This window comes from Coptis chinensis, chromosome 2 (assembly GCF_015680905.1).
Source record: "Coptis chinensis isolate HL-2020 chromosome 2, ASM1568090v1, whole genome shotgun sequence".
NCBI lineage: Eukaryota > Viridiplantae > Streptophyta > Magnoliopsida > Ranunculales > Ranunculaceae > Coptis > Coptis chinensis.
The window spans coordinates 89,657,889-89,674,688 of NC_141457.1; the positions used below are offsets into that span (position 1 = coordinate 89,657,889).

Here is a 16,800-nt window from a genome sequence, read left to right on the forward strand (position 1 = left end):
TTTGGGTAATCTTAGTCACACCCAAAAAAATTGTCACATAGCCTAAATGTTTTGTTTTGTAAACTGCTAATTCTATCATTCTCTGTTTTGGGGTCTGACCATAAAAAATAAAGTAACATGAGACAACCAAAATCCTGCTCTGTTCTTAAATAAACTCTTCGGCTCTTCTTCATCTCCCACCCCAATCCCACCATAATCCACGACGATGATTCGATGAAGACTACCAATTCTTTATTTTTTTTTTAAAGGAAACAAATGTGGTAGCCGAAACATGTTATTATGGGGAAAGAATAGGGAAAAAAAACAAACAACAATAACAAAATTATTAAATTATTAAATAAGAAAACAGTTTTTTTTCTCTATTTGGTCACACCCCAAGAAATAAAATAGAGAATTTGGGTAGAATCAGGAGTTTGTTAAAAATTTGGGCTATACCACATGTGACTAAGATTACCCAATTCTTATATCATTTTCAATCAACATAAACAAGACAAAAAGACTTCATAATTTGAACATATTTTCAGTGCACTGGATTGCCAGCTTTGTGTTTATTGTTTTTGTATACAAAATCAGGTGTTTATTATTTGGTAACCTAAACATGCCACTTTAGGGATGTAATTGTTTCTACCAAAACAAAAAGATGTAATTGTTAATAACTAACTATTTTTTTGCAGGGCGTAAATTAAGTAAATTATATACAATAGGGGAGGGGGGTGCCAATGGGTCCTGATTATCTAGAACCGAACCGAAATCGAAACACTATTTCAGTTATGGGTCTTAAAAAGTTAGACCCATTTAAAATGGGTCATTAAGAACCGAACCGATAAAAAACCAAATAGTAAAAAACTTGTGAGTACCCAAACCGAAACCGGAACCAATTATTATAATTTTGATATATAAAATTTAGTATTATATTACATTTAAGATAATCAAACTCATACATTATAATATAAAATATATTTTTTACGTGTAAAAATCTATCAAATATATATAGCATAATAGTAAATGTGTGTTGTTATATGTATATTTTATAACAATACGTTAAACAAATATATTATAGATGTTAATAATAATATCAACGTGTATATTATATGAATTAACTAATACATTTTATATTTATTAACTTATGCACGTATATATTTAAATAAAATACACATATTTGATATATTGTAGTACACGTACTTATTATAAACCAATATATAATGTTCATATTAAAAATTATTGATGAGATGTAATTGTAAGACGCATGTACTCGCATGTTCGATTTAAAATGTAAGTTAATACACGTATACAAATATATGTGTATGCACGTAAAATATATCAAGTTAACAAATATATGTGATTGCACGTATATACGATCGAGTTAATATAAGAAAACAAATATATTTGTTATGCACGTAAAAAAAAATCAAAATTTTGCGGTTGGATATTTGATTATTTTAATTTCTATAGCAAAACTTGAAATTATCACATGAATGGTAAATGTTTTAACGTTTATAATTGATATATGTTCATAAATTGATGTAAATATGATTGTTGATATATTACTAATTATCATTGTCACCAAGTTCGGCGTTTTTTTGAAAAAAACGCGTTTAAAACCCAAGATATTGGCAAGACGTCTGGTTCCAGTTTAAAACCCGGGTTTTTAAAAAAAAAACCCGTTTTAAACGTTTTAAACTTAAAAAACGTTTAAAACCCAAGATTTTGAAAATCTCCCGTTTTTTTTTTTTTTTTTTTTTTTAATCTAAAAGAAAACACGGAAAAGAAAAAGGGGTTTTGGAGTTTACCTTTTTGAAGAGTGGGCGTTAGATTGACTTATTGAGACAGTTTTATTTTGTTTTGGACTATTAATAATTAATTATAAATTTTAAAATTATTAACTTATTTGTAGTTTTTGATTATGCCATTATAATTGGTAATTAGTAGTATCTTATTTAGAGTCGTGTTTTGGTACTGAATCTAAAACTTATAGTATTTGGATGAATAATAATAATTTGATACTTTCATGTATTTGAATTTTCTTTCATTTGTATTATTTTTATTTTTATTTTATGTGTCAATTCTTTTTTTCACTCTTATAAAAAAATCAGATTCTTTATCTATTATATTCTTTATCATCGGTTTTTACCGTTTCTTTTACGTATTATACGTTTTAAACCCGTTTTACCATTTTAAACCCGTTTTTTTATGTCCCACGTTTTTTTCCGCTTTTTTTCCCGAGATGTTCCGTTTAAAACACGAACTAAGTTTTTTTCAAATACACCGTTTTAAACTCATACCGTACTTGGTGACAATGCTAATTCAGGTTTTGGGATAAATCTCCCTCAACTTGATTCAGTTACTTAAAAAACCCTCGCTTGCGGACTAATCCACAAAACCTCACTGTTTTTCGAAATAAGAAAATAAAACTAATAATGACCTGAATACCCCCGTCATCTACACCAGTCCACCTTCTTCTGTTTTCTATTTCAGTTCCAAAAATTTCTCATTTTTGAATTAGTGTAGAAACATCTCGCTATTCAGATGTGAAAGATCAATTTCTTTGTCATAAAACACTACCAAAATCAAAACAAGAAGTTTAGTTCTTTAAAAAGCATATCTAAACCATAACCCATTGGAAAATCTCCGACTTCTTTGGGAAAACAATAATTTTGCAAACAAAAAATCAAACTTTCAAGTTCTAGAAGAGATGGAGATTAAATTAAGAAGATGGCTGCTCCAAAAACTACGGCAAACAAACCAAATCTGGTGAGATTCTTCAACCTTTAATCCTATTTTTAGAAATTTGTATGAAAAAATGAATTTTCATATATGAGTTAGTTTGTAAATACGAATTTACATTTGTTTAGTGATTTCACTCTGTATTTTATAGTTTTGCAATTTCAAGTTTGGGTTTATTATGAATTTTTATGTTTGTGTATGTAGTAGTTTTACCATGCATTTTTATATTTTCGTAGTAGTTTTTTTTTTTCTATATTCTTAAATTTGCGTAGTGTTTTTACTCTGTTTTTTCATGTTTGTGTAATATGTGGTGATAGTTTTACTCTGTATTCTTAAATTTGTATAGTAGTTTTACTCTGCATTCTTAAATGTGCATAGTAGTTTTACTCTGCACTTTTAAATTTACGTATTAATTTATTTATGTTATTTTAAACTTTGCATAAATAGTCTTTGTTATTAATTGGTTTTCTCTCATTGTAACAGAAGGAAAACGAGAATAAGTCGTACAAGACCTTTAGAGCTTCTGCATTACCTACGCTTGGGGTTGTAGCATATTTTAAGAAAAGGCTTAGAGCTGAGGACCGTATCTCAACAATGAATATGGGATTCAAAAGAAGAATGCAAGAAATGATGAGTTGATTTTTGTTTAATCAGTTCTTGGTGGATTTGTTATTAGATCTTTAATGTAATGACTACAATTGTTAGAATTTTAGATGTAAAAAGGCTAATTTGGCTTAATGTGTTGTTGGTAAATGATGTAATGGGAATCTGTTTTATCTTTTCAGTTGGTAAAACAGTTGGGTTTGTTTTGTTTCAAAAATATATTGTGTAAAAATAATTTTGCATAGGTTATGATCTGTTTTCTCTATGAAAATTTAACTTTTCATAGATCAAATTATTGTGTAAATTTAAATTTACATAGATAAGTTCTCAGGTGAAAATACATTTTAACAGTTTATAAAAAATTACATGAGTTCGTTTGTCAGATATTAGATTGGTCAATTTCAAAGAAATGTTATGTGAAAACAATTTATCATGCATAGTTTCTTATTTGTGTGGCATACTTGCATGTAAACACACTCTTCTAAATAAATTTAAATTTTCATAGATCAAGTTACTATGTAAATTTAAGTTTTCATAGCTCTAGTGACTATGTAAATTTAAGTTTGTATAGTACAAATGTTTTTTCGTCAGACATGTTTTGTTTCACAAATCTATTATGTAAATTTAAATTTTCTTATATCAAACTACTATGTAAATTCAAATTTTCATATATCAAACTACTATGTAAAATTAAATTTTCATATGTCAAACTACTATGTAACTATGTAAATTTAAATTTCCACATGAAAATCAGAAATCGAGCTTGTTCGGATTTTAAAGTTGGTATGGTGTCAATGGCTAATTCATTCCTGTAATTGAAAACATATTGTGTTTTAGAAAGGGAAAGTCATAGATCATGTAATAATTGTTACTATGCATTATGATCTATGACACCATTTTCATATGTGAATTTGCATTTACATATGTCAAGTTACTATGTAAATATATATTTACATATATTTTGTCAAGGCGTCAGACAATTTCACATCTCCAATTTTGTCCTGTATTTGCTTTGGTTTCTCCTTACCCATCATTTCAGAGTAGATTAAAACGATCGTTCTCTCCCATGCAAGATCTTCTACTTCACTAACCTCTTCAAATCAAATAAACACCAACTTATTTCCTACAAACATTTCATCAAACAAATTCCACTCAATCTACTGATCTCTCATCAATCATTGAGTGCTAATAACACCCTGGTTCAAACTCCTTAAAATGTCTCGTTGACTTATAAATATCTTTATGAAGATGTATGTGGTAAAGAGTATTTTCCAACTACTAGATTGATTGGTCTTTATACTTATAATTTTGTTTTAGAGGGAAGTCGTTCAAAAAGTTCTTTCCATAAGCGACTGCGGCATGGCTATCAATGGAGCAAAACCATGTTTACTGATTCCAACCATCAATGGAGCAAAACCATGTTTACTGATTCCAAAAAGTAGCAAGCTACAAACACTTTTTCCACTGGTTTCAGATGCTCGAATTGAGCTTCCAATTCAAGATGAGCAAGGACAAACCTACACATTTCTGTTTTGTTATAAACAAAACAAAGTGACTTACACTATTCGTAGAAATGATTGGGCCCAATATGTAGATCGTTACAAACTTAAGAAAGGAGATGTTGTCACCATAGAATGTGATCTAAGAGACTCGTTATTCATTGGATGTCTCCAAGTTGGTCCGAGAGACTGAGAAACCCTTACTTTTGTTTGTCTTCGATCGATTTTTTTTTAGAAGGGCAAAAAAGGAAACAAATAAGTGTAAAGATAAAAATTAGACCGAGATTTGCGTCAATTGTAGAAAGTACGGAGGTTAATTGGTTGGACTTGAATAATAGGGAGGTTTTATGGGTACGTCCGTAAGCAGGGGGTTTATATGTAACTGAACCGAAATGAGGGAGCTGAGGCCCATTTCTTGAATGCTAATTATACATAAAATATTATCATGTAGAAAAAGAAAAAAATAAAAATAAAAACACACCTTAGTATTTAAATGATTGAAATTGTTTAATAATCATAATAAATAATAAATACCCGAATTAGAACTGAAACCGATAAAAAACTGTGGGTTTTGTTGGTTTTGAATTGGATTCTATAATTCTCATACTAAAACCGTTGAGAACTGAAACCGATAAAACCGCAAATAATAAAACCCAAACCGAAACCGCTAAAACCCAACCCAAAACCTACCCGTTGCACCCCTACAATAGAGTGGTTAGTCAATCGTGGTTGTTAGTAAAAAAAATAATAATAATAATGGTGGATGGTTCTTCGAAGTGCCCCACGTAGAATTAAAACCTGGCTCCGCCACTGGGTTCAACAATGTAAAACAGTAAAAACAGAGAAAAGTAGCTGCTAGTCTTTCATATCGACCACCTGAACCACTAAGGTTAAAAAGTACCACTGCAGGCTGCGTCTTAGTTTGTTGCATAAATATACATTGACATGGAAAAAGTAGGGTCTCTGCCTCTTGGTTCAAACTATTTTTTCCACATAATATTTGATAGGGCATATGGTTTGCACTTGTGGGGAAGGCCAGGTGAACTTCCCACCAGAAGCAAGTTTCGTGCTATTCACTTTGTTCATCTCAGGCTCTTGCTCAGAGAAATATTGTCGTTCTTGAAAAATTAATCTTGTGTTGGAAACTCTTACCAGGACGTTCCAAACAAAGTCACATACTAAATTACAGTGAAAAATTGAAAATAAGGAAAACTTTAATACCTCAGAAATATAAACAAATAGATTACTACGGCACATAAAACATATATAGCATGGAGGATAAGCATACTGACATCTGTCAGAAGCACATACACTACGTAGTAAGCAATACTGACATGCGTCAAAAGCATAGCAGAAAGTTTCATACTACAGAATTTTTCTGCAATTCGAGTTTTGAAGAAAACACTATATGATAGCAGTCATACATCAATGGCCAGAGAATTTAAAATAGAAAATTAAAACAAATTTAAAAAGAGAAACTGAAAACGGTCAAGCATGGACTGCATTCTGAGCACCAGCAGTATAACACACAATTAAAACATGAACTTGGAGTGCATTGAAATACACCACTAAATTGTATTGATGTTTATTTTGCAGAAATTGAACATGAAGAAGACTATCAAGCATGAATATACAAGTAGATGTACAGGATTACCAACACACACAAGCTTTGTTAAAGGGTCACTGGCTAAAATGATCTCTTCTTTTGAACTATGTTAATCAATATCCTGAATCATCTTGTCAGGAAGCAAACTGAAAACGACACCATCATTGCACACTTTCAACCATTGTGAATTCCCTAGCAGAAAACTTTGCTAATTCTTGAAAGAAGATTTTATGTAATAGTTATAGGATTACAAAAAATGTGTACAACACGTCAAGTAACACTGGAAGACAAAAAAAAGGAAAGACAAGAATGATACGAAACATAATACAGGCCAATTGAACACTTAAATGTTATAGCTATTTATCCAAGTTTTGAACGGCCAAAAAGGCAAGCGAAAGACCCTTGGATGATACAAAACTATCTGATTAGAGTCAGGAGGTACTAAGAATGTGAATATCAATCTTTTGCAGTTGCAGAATACGTATTAAGTTCTAAGATATCAATTGTTTAACTGTTCTGAGAACCCAAAAAAAAAAAAGCAAGACAATGAAATGGATGCCACTTTTTATCATTCTTGTTATCTTGATGGGACAGAACTGAGGGGACAAGAAGTCGTTTAAAATCACTAAATCGTCAAAATCCCAGAGCATACTACATATTGGTGGAACAAATGACCACCTATTATCATCCATTATTTCAACTATTGTCCATTGTCTAGTGCATTGCTGCTACCACATACTGCCACAGTGATTAGACCTGGTTTAAGATTCTTCCAGACTCCAACCGGATTGATATGTTACATACCCAATGGTACGTCTGTTACCACTCTAATGCAAGCATTTTAACATGGTAACCACGGCCTGACAAATATGGCAACTTATTATTTTTCTCAGTTCTAATAATTTAGATCATATAACCATCAGAGCTATTAAGTCCGTGTACTTCACCTTGTAGGTCTCCCGAAAACCTCAAAAGAATATGGTTAACTTCGTACTTTTGGTATTTCAATTTTAGCCAATGGTAAAACAGCAACATCATAGAATTATAAGAGCTGAGAGCTGTCAAAACTTCCTTTGATTATCCTTTCCTACATTATTAGGTCCGTGTAAGAATTTTCCTTAAAATGGGCCCAAACATCCACAGTTGACTTTGTGAACAGAAGAGCATGAACAGTTACAATGATACAGCCTTGGTGTTGAACAGAAACATTTACAGCTAAACCGACCTATCTATTTAAAACGAGTATGTTACCTTGGAGACTTAACAGGGAGACATCTTACACAGGGGAAGAGCTTCAGCAGAGAACGCGGCCTTCTTGTTCTGATCCTCAAACGTGAAAGCTGGGGGAGGGCAAATAGTGTAAGAATTAAATCAACTCACTTGTAGAACAATTTCTTTCAGTACTAAAACAGAGATGCAGTAAGAGTAGCAAGTAACGAGATCTTAAAAGTAATTTATAGCCAGGGATGCAGTAAGAGTAGCAAGTAATGAGATCTTAAAAGTAATTTATAGCCAGGGATGCAGTAAGAGTAGCAAGCAATCTTAAAGTAACGAGTATTTTGAAATTGACCATTCCAACATCTGCTTGTTGAACAATACAGTTCCAAATATATTTGCACAGCTATAAAGCTGGAATCGTTCCCCAAGACAAAGAACCTATTTATTATTTCCATATATCTAAAACCAACGCCAAGCATGGAAACGGGATACTAGACTTCAATGCAGCTTAACTAGACAGAGTTACTTGTAGAGTGTAATGCTAGCGAGTTTCAATGTGTAAAGTAAACTCTAGAAAGTAAAGAGTAAACCATAATCTCTACGATAAACAGGTCTAGAAAAATGGCTCCAGAAACAAGTCATATATCCACAGTATAATCAACTTGTTGCATTCAAGCATTACCTTCGCTCGAGTAACTCTTGATGCTTTCCAACAAAGCAAGCTTCTCGATCTCGGTTCTAACCGCCTGCAAGGTTATGAACAAACAAGTTGAGTTGGTATGATGAGACTAACAATATATTTTAATACGAATAAACATATTGCAAATAAAAATTTCCCAGCACAATATAAAATCTCTACAAAGAAGATTTCCTCTCAATTTTATCGAGCGAAAAGATATTAAATGGAAATCGGATAGACTAGTGAGAATTCCGTATAACATGGGCGCTTAATATTCTAAACAATATTTGTGCCTTTTAGGTATCCGTGTCAGGCACTTGTGTCGCAGACACGGACATGTTATGCATACAATTTCAAAGTAGGGTTTTTTTAACCCTGAAAAACCATAATCCATAAACATGGTCATAGCTCCACGATATGCCACTTGCATAGAATTTATTCGCACCTCATACAGGGGCGCTTGCAAAGGTCATGAGCCAAGAAATAGTTGTGTAACAAAATAATGGTAGTACTTTTAATTTCTTTTACTTAGCAGTGTTCCCTCTCCTACTTCATATCAGTGTCAAACATCGACATGCATACCCATGTCAATGTGACTTAGATATTACACAGGAGGGATGAGTTTCCCTTCCAATTAGAGGTACTGAATGGTAGCACCCTTGAAGTGTACGCCCTTGAGACTTTAACAAATAGGGTTTTTCTCTCAAATGAAATGTGACTTGTGGGGTTAGGGGTCTCAAATACCATCTGTCTTAAAGTCTCCCATACTGATTTTATTGCAGTTTCAGTTTTTGATGTATAGGTCCTCTGTTTTAGAGGTCATTGTCTTTAATGTATAGGTCCTCTGTTTTAATGTATAGGTCATTTGTTTTAGAGGTCATTGTCTTTAATGTTTCTATCAAAGAAATCACAAAATATAAAATAATCTTATAACACAGAAAAGGGCTTTGAACTACATACAGATTTTCCTGCTCAAGCTTCTCAGCAATCGAGATTGCCTTCCGCCTTGACCACCCATTCCGTTGTGTACATCCTTCTGCTTGCTGAATAACATGTGCAAGGGATACCTTGCTTCTCACCAAGCTCTGACTCTGAGGTTGTTCTCCATTTTTTCTTTTTCCTGCTGAAGGACCCAAGGCAGATTGTTGATGAGAAGTTGTTGATTCATCTATCCAATCGCATTCCAGCCCTTTTCCCTTTAAATTTTTTAGGTTATCTTTACATTTAACACCCTCAGGCTCTCGAGGGGATGCTTCTAATTCAATGATTTCACTTTTTGATATTTGAAGGGAGCCAGACGGCAAAAGGTTGGCATGTGTAAAACCAGCTCTTCTAATAGGAGTAATAGCTCTATCTTTAGAAGCCTTTTGTGAGACATTATCATATCCTGGTCTTAGCACCCTTCTATCTGTCACTGAAACCTCGTTTGAAATCATCTGTGAAGAGCCATCCTTGGAAGCAGGTAAGACGTGTGGATCTTGATTCGCCACTGTAACAGCTTTCTTTGACTCGCATCTAATTTCAATTGTCACACGAGAACCAAGAACAGATTCAAATGCCTTCAAAATGTACCCCCTATATTTTTCTGCCGTTGAGGTAGTCATGTGCGAGGTAAATGTCAACTGTACATTCGGAGCTGCAAAATATAAGAATTATATTTCTGAAAGAAACTTTATAAGTACAAATAGAAAATTCAAATTGTTCTGCATCACAGTTGTTTCTTGCTGATTATAGATGACATTCCCAAGAAATGCAGTTAACTACAGAAACATCCTTTCTCACATGACATCAAATTCCAAAAAAATTCAAAGGATGTTTCTGTTTCAAAGAAAGCAGATATAACTACAAATTAGTGGAAATGTCTCACATGACATCAAAGCATGCTTCAACCAAAAATATTAACAAGCACATACTTTAATCATCTTTACTGGAGAATCTTACAATTCGAAGAACTCACTTTTTTGTACATGCAAAATCTAGAACGTATTATTCATTGTGTGTGTGTGTGTCTGTGCATCAGCTGCAGTTACGAATGGAGAATGGAACACATAGTTCTTTCACTAACGAACAACAATGCTAATCAAATAGGATATGAAACAGTTAACATCAATGCTCAGAGTAAAGATAATGTTTTCATAAGAAAAGGAATCCAAACTTCTATCGAAAGTATGTCCTGTATCCAGACCTCAAAAATATATCAACATGCACTTCGCGAATTCTGTTTCATTGTTGTCAAGGGCCTAGGCAAACAATTTTTGACCTAAATCAAACAATTTTTGACCTGCAATACCTTTTAGCCTTCATATATTTATAAACCATTATCGGCTGAGCTTGACAGAAGTTCTTACTTATAATGTGTGGAATTACGATAGACATACAAAAGACTACCTGCACCAAAACTGACAAAAACCAGCTTTCCTTCTTGGTACATGAATTCTTTCAAGGTACTGATTTGAATCTTCTCAAGCACTGCAAACCAAATTTTTTCAATTTCCTTGTGGCCTTTTCTTAAAACATGCTCACCACCTGCTCTGGTTACATCAGTTATTCCAGCATGTTTCTTCCCACCAATATTATTGTTGTTTCTATCAACATTCTCATCATGAAGAACATCATGAGTGCTACCAGAATGTCGGATATCTGTTCTGCTTGCCAAAAGGCCTCTCTCATTGTTAGACATTTGAGGATGCTCAGCAGTACCTCTTCTGGAAAAATCTTGTTGACTTGTGTTTGGAAGGACCGGAGGACTATGATTATAACTAGTTTCTGTAGAAGAACTAGGTAACAAATACTGTTGATCAGGAGCAAGTTGAAGCAAGGCAGCAGTTAACCATGTCAATTTGTCATTTGATGTTCTCAGTTGTTTTTCAGCTTCTGACAGAGTTTTCAGTGCCTGGCGCAACTTTTCCATGTCATCCTTAGATACTGAAAGCAAAGTTTTCAGTTAATTGGAGCAAAGATCTTGGCAAGTATACTTTAAATTTCATTAAAAAAACATGTAGAAATTCAAGTTAAAAAATATATAATAATAATAATAGGCACAAGGATATTAAAAAAGTATATTCGAAGAAAAAGATTGCAACATGAGACAAATGCATTTTGTCTTACATTAAACTGCGACGGGTACGCAGGCAGATATGGAAAAGTATGTCATGTACAATATTTTCTATGTAAAAATGACTAGTCATTAAGTTCTCCAGAAACATGGCGTCCCAAACACTTTTTTCACTTCAATCTCATAAATCAAAACAACTTTCATGCCTCTTTTCCACTTTTCCATTCCATCACTTGTTTATCTCTTCTCCGTTTAGTCGTTTACAAAGACAAGGTTTTGCATTGTAAATCTTATCTAGTTTTCTGTTCTTAATGGCTTATTTTCAAGAATCTCTTTTTGTTTGTGAGTTTGTACTTGTTAGCTGTTACTAATTGTTATTGCTTTTTTCACATAAAAATTTAAGTGTCAAATCAAGTCAGTGATGTCGGGTGTTGAGCTTAACTACTTATTGAAAGCATAAAAAACAATTCAAAGTGTTTATTTATATTTTATACACAGTAGAATCATTCTTTTGTAAAACTTAGTAACCAGAAAAACGAAGACGCAATTTAGATTAAACAGACAGTCATTAAACTAAAACATGATTTAGATAACATTAAACAAAAAGATGAGGACAGAAATATAACTTTTTACTCACATGTTGGTCGGCGGAAGAACTTCCGCCTTAATCGTTCTTTGGTAAATACATAGCTTCCAGCAAGTATATCTGTTATAATAGTCGCAAGCTGTGACATTAATGCTAATGGCTCCCCACCAGCTTCCATTATCTTCCTTAAATTTTTCACAGTGTTCACCGTATCTGCAGATAGCGCCAAATCAAGCAGATCCACCAATTTCTCATCAGAAATCAATCCAACCTGGATAAAAATTTCAATTGGGAGATTAAACAATGCAAGTCAAGTTAAAAACGGAAGCAACAGGTTTCCAACAAACTGTCCTTCATACACGGTTTTATTCAACTTTTCATTCGGAATTCTTTATCACACACACCATTCGTGCCATATTGCAACTCTCCACATTTTGCATAAAACAAATTGGTATGGCCATGGTCAGAATGGAGCATTGAATCAACACATAGTTCCCTCCAAAGTAAGAAACTAAAAATGATAAATAAGAAAGAAACGGAAACACAGCATAAATATTGCATCTATGCAATACTTTGGTTGCTGTCAGAACCATATATAAACATCATAATGTATAGGACGTTAAGTATGGAAATATCAAGAACTACTGGTCAGATTATCAGAAAACCGGGGATAAATTTCTATGATCAATTTTATCGAAGAAACTAAAGCAGCAAGAACAATAAAGAACTTACTAGCTCCTGAACTAAGGGAACGGAGATTCTCTGCCCAAGCAAGCTCAGTTGCTCAAGAGTCATCTCAGCATCCCTTAAAGATCCATCTGACCTTGATGCAATAAGCTTTAGGGCATCCTTATCAATTTCTAGTTCTTCTTTGGTAGCAATCCATTGCAAAGTATAAATAATATCTGCATCCTTCAGCTTAGGAAAAAAGAACTTCTGGCACCTGGAAACGATTATATGTGGCAAATGATCCACAATTGTACTGATAAGGATGAAAACCACACGCCTGGGCGCTCGATCAATGGCCTTTGAGATTGCACTCCAGGAATCTGGAGGCAGGGTATCACAGTCGTCTAAAATGAACACTTTGTGCTGAGATTGCAGCTGGTTTACAAGCATATTTTCAAGCAGATCCATGATATTCTCAAAGTTTATATTACCAACAGGACCGATTTCCCTCACATTTCTACTCTTACCCAGATCATGAGCAACACATGAACTGCACGTGCCACAGGGTTTTGGGTGATCCGAAGATTGGCAATTTAAGGCTCTAGCAAATATCCGAGCACACGAAGTCTTCCCAGTGCCATGAGGACCATAGAACACGTATAAGAACCCAACTTTTCTTTTAGATACAGCATTTGAAAGAGCTTGTACTGCCAAGTTTTGTCCCACCAGATCCCTAAACGTGCGTGGCATATATTTCTGTGTTAAACTCTGGTGTCTACGATGACGATATCCTCTACCTGTTTGCCGTTCATGTGATCGTGCTTCAGAAGCAAGATCAGAGTCTAGATCATGTTTTAAATAATGATCAGCGAAAATTCCAAGCTCACCTGAATACTCATGCACCCAAGCAGCCTTATCGCTGCTCTCCTGTGACCCAGAAGGCTCAACCAGTAGAGGTGTCCCTTCAGCTTCGGATTTAGCAGATGAGCCTGAATGATTACATTCCCCATCCATATCCAGACCACCTTGAGAAATGCACCCGCCTTTTCTTAATCGGGAGTCGGATAACCCACAAGATAAACTCCTTCCAGCAATGTCCAGAATTGACTTACCTCTGTGGTGAATTCTTGACCAATTCCAAGGAATCCCACATCCATTCTTAGGAGCTCTTGTGACATCCTGCTCGACAGCCTCTGCATCTCCACCTTCCATGTAATACTTGGACTGCTTTGGACCTTGGGCTAAAGAATTAGAAGCCACAGACACTTCATTGTGAATTCCAAACTCTCTTGAACCCAAGGCAGCCCGAGCTCTCCTGGCACCTCGAAGCCTGCGTTTTTTCATTCTGTTAGACTCTTTGCGATAACCACGAGTGCTTGTTTCTGCTTCTTCACTGGCTTTCTCCAACCGTGTACATCTTTCTCGAGAATGGAAATGAGAAGTTTGTACATCATCAGTATCCAATGTAAATCCACTGAGTTGCTCAGAAAGAGTCTTTGGGTGAAGATCTTGACTCTGCTTCCCCTTTGGTGAAATGTTTTTCTTATCCTTTGCTTCTACATCATTGGTAAGAGCAGGATTTCCCCTGTGACTTTTCCTGCTGGACTTGTCCAATTCTACTCCTCCAGCATCAATAACTTCCGCAGCAGCAACTTTGGATGTTCCAACAGCTGGAGAGCTTCCTGAAAACCTCCTAGCTTCTCTCCTATGCTCAAGTCCCACTGATCTTCTTCTTCCATCAGCATCTCTTTCAAGTTTCTTGGAAAAGGACTCCAAAATAGATGGTGAATGCCAGGAAGGAGGACTAGTGGAAGGGTCTCGTAACGACTTAGATCTTTGAAGGGCTATAAGATCCCTCATAAGTGACCTTTCAGCCATAACTGGGCTTTGCCTATGCATATGGTTCTTCAAATGTATGCAATTCGTCAAATGTACGTGGTTGCGTAGATGATCACTAATAGCACCATTATCATCTTTAATAAATCTAGCATGAACTGCTCTGGTCATGTTCACAACTCCCTATCAACCAAAACATACATCATAATGCCCTAATTCTTTCAAATCTCTTTGCATATCACACTAAAACTCACTTCACATCGCTGTTGAACAAAACTCCAAAAAATATTAATTACTTATGTTAAGTTGAGTTGCGTCACCTGAAATGGAAAGTGGTAATGAGAGAGTCGTCCTCGAATCTCACTGGAACAGTGGTAGCTTTTTTGTTAAGACGTTCACGTGAAGGTCACGAGCTGTTTTTTGTTTTTTAATTTTCTCTTTTCGTGAAAGGGATGGTCTGAGATATGGTGGAGATCTAAATAAAACAGACACCCATCACTCTCTATTTTTCACTAAAAACGGTGCATTTCTGTTTTCTAGCTGCGTACAATAATGTGGACACAAATCACACAATAATAAGAGACTCGGTTCAGCTGACTAGGACCACCGATCAGTCAGGGTGTAGAAGAAGAGGTGCTTCTTTATTTTGGTCACGAAATTATGTAAAAGATCGAGAAAACGGTCTTGCCCACTTGCCTCAAAATCTTTATTGCACACAATCAGTGTCACCAGTCACCACGGGCCCAAGTCATGTCTCATGTGAGACATGTTTCTATCCTGTTCTTTGGAAAGTAGCACTGGCGGCACATGTTTGCTATAGAGGCCACCCAATGTGAATTAAATTGTGGTTACTGATTTTGATTACTTGGATCATTGGATGTTGCTTGGTCAGACTTGTTGCTGTTGTAATAGAGAAACTGAACACAGGTGTAAAAGCCAATATACCCATTTCTTAGTAATCAGTTGTAAAATTAGGGACAAGAATCGCAAGAAATAGAAAAAGAGAAAAAAAGGGAAATGAATGCTTGTGCTTTAGATTTGTAGCCGTTACTGCAAAAAGCTAGACTAGCCGTTCACCAAACAATTGCGTCTTTTACAAAACATGGATATTGTTCGCCCCCTCTCCCCTAGCCCCTCTCAATAACACACAATCAATTTATTTAAGCTATCCAGTTTTAGAGCATTTTAGGAGAGACTTTTCTTGCATCAAACACCAAACTTCTAACAATTTTGTGTTTTTTCAATTTTAAGAGAATCACATGTTGATGAAAACACCAAAAAAATACCAAACCAAATACCAAATCGGCCAATATTTGGTTTCAACTTTGATGTTGTACCAAATCTCTCACGCGGTTTTTCCAACACTGCATGAACTTGGGCTGCTAAGTGGGCTTCTATGGCGCAATTTTGTCAACACTGTCTGGGCTTCTATATGCTCGGTTTTGCCAACACCGCGTGCGTTTTTTCTAAAAATTATAAACTATGCATAGAAGTTAATAAATTAAGAATTTTGATCCAAAATCTAAGAAATTAAAGAAATTAAGAATTGTGAATCCAAAATCTATGATTATGATCTAATATCCAAAATGATCCAAAACTTATCATGTTACATAAAATTTATTTTGCTCTCTTCTTACGCCCCTTACCACTCGATGTCTCTCCTCTTCTATTTGGATGTTCCGAAACTGCTCCTCTAAGTTCCTAACCTGAGAACCAAGATCTTCTCTCACCGCACGGGTTAACTACCTCGACCAAGTTCCTCATATCCCTAATGTTGTTGCGTGTACACTGAATAATATCATCATATCGCTTTCCGCCTCCTCGTCATAATGACGTTGGAATTGCTGATATGTTTGAGAATATGTATCCTCTCTTTCTTGGCTATAATGATACACGACAGTCCTCATCCCATCAAACATACAAATCTGGTTCTCATATATTTTTCCGGAACCTCACCAAAATCCAAGAAAATACATTGTGAGTACATATTATATATATAATGAATAAGAAAAATAAAATAACTAAACTAACTAAACTCAATAATGAATGGAAATGTAAATAGCCTCCCTATCAATCCAATAACACACATCCCGAAATGAATCTCGAGGTAAACACCTATCCCCGATTTCTACCGAAATTTAGCAGAGTTTCCTTTGTTTGAACATTCAGAAACCCTCCTCGAAATCCTAAACTACAACCTTCCAACAAACATATATATATGTAACCCAACCTTCAAACAACATTATATACATCCACCCAAATATACCGCTTTAAGTCTAATCGCACCTACATCAAATAAATATAAATGTAAGTAAAAAAATCCTA

At 34.7% G+C, this 16,800-nt stretch overlaps 1 protein-coding gene across 2 annotated transcripts; it reads right to left on the bottom strand.

Moving 5' to 3' along the window:
- Positions 1-7,489: 7,489 nt before the first annotated feature.
- Positions 7,490-15,320, bottom strand: LOC147518766 (protein STICHEL-like 4). Of its 2 annotated transcripts, XM_086590512.1 has the most exons (7): positions 12,703-15,320; positions 12,022-12,241; positions 10,718-11,254; positions 9,290-9,965; positions 8,333-8,396; positions 7,684-7,772; positions 7,490-7,519 (listed from the first exon to the last, which is right to left on the bottom strand). In XM_086590512.1, exons 1-7 carry the CDS (start codon positions 14,644-14,646, stop codon positions 7,510-7,512), a joined length of 3,540 nt encoding a protein of 1,179 aa, XP_086446638.1. In that variant the 5' UTR covers positions 14,647-15,320; the 3' UTR covers positions 7,490-7,509. The 2 variants fall into 2 exon arrangements, with proteins under 2 accessions (XP_086446638.1, XP_086446639.1); XM_086590513.1 differs by having other exon boundaries at positions 7,490-7,772.
- Between the last annotated feature and the right edge of the window lie 1,480 nt (positions 15,321-16,800).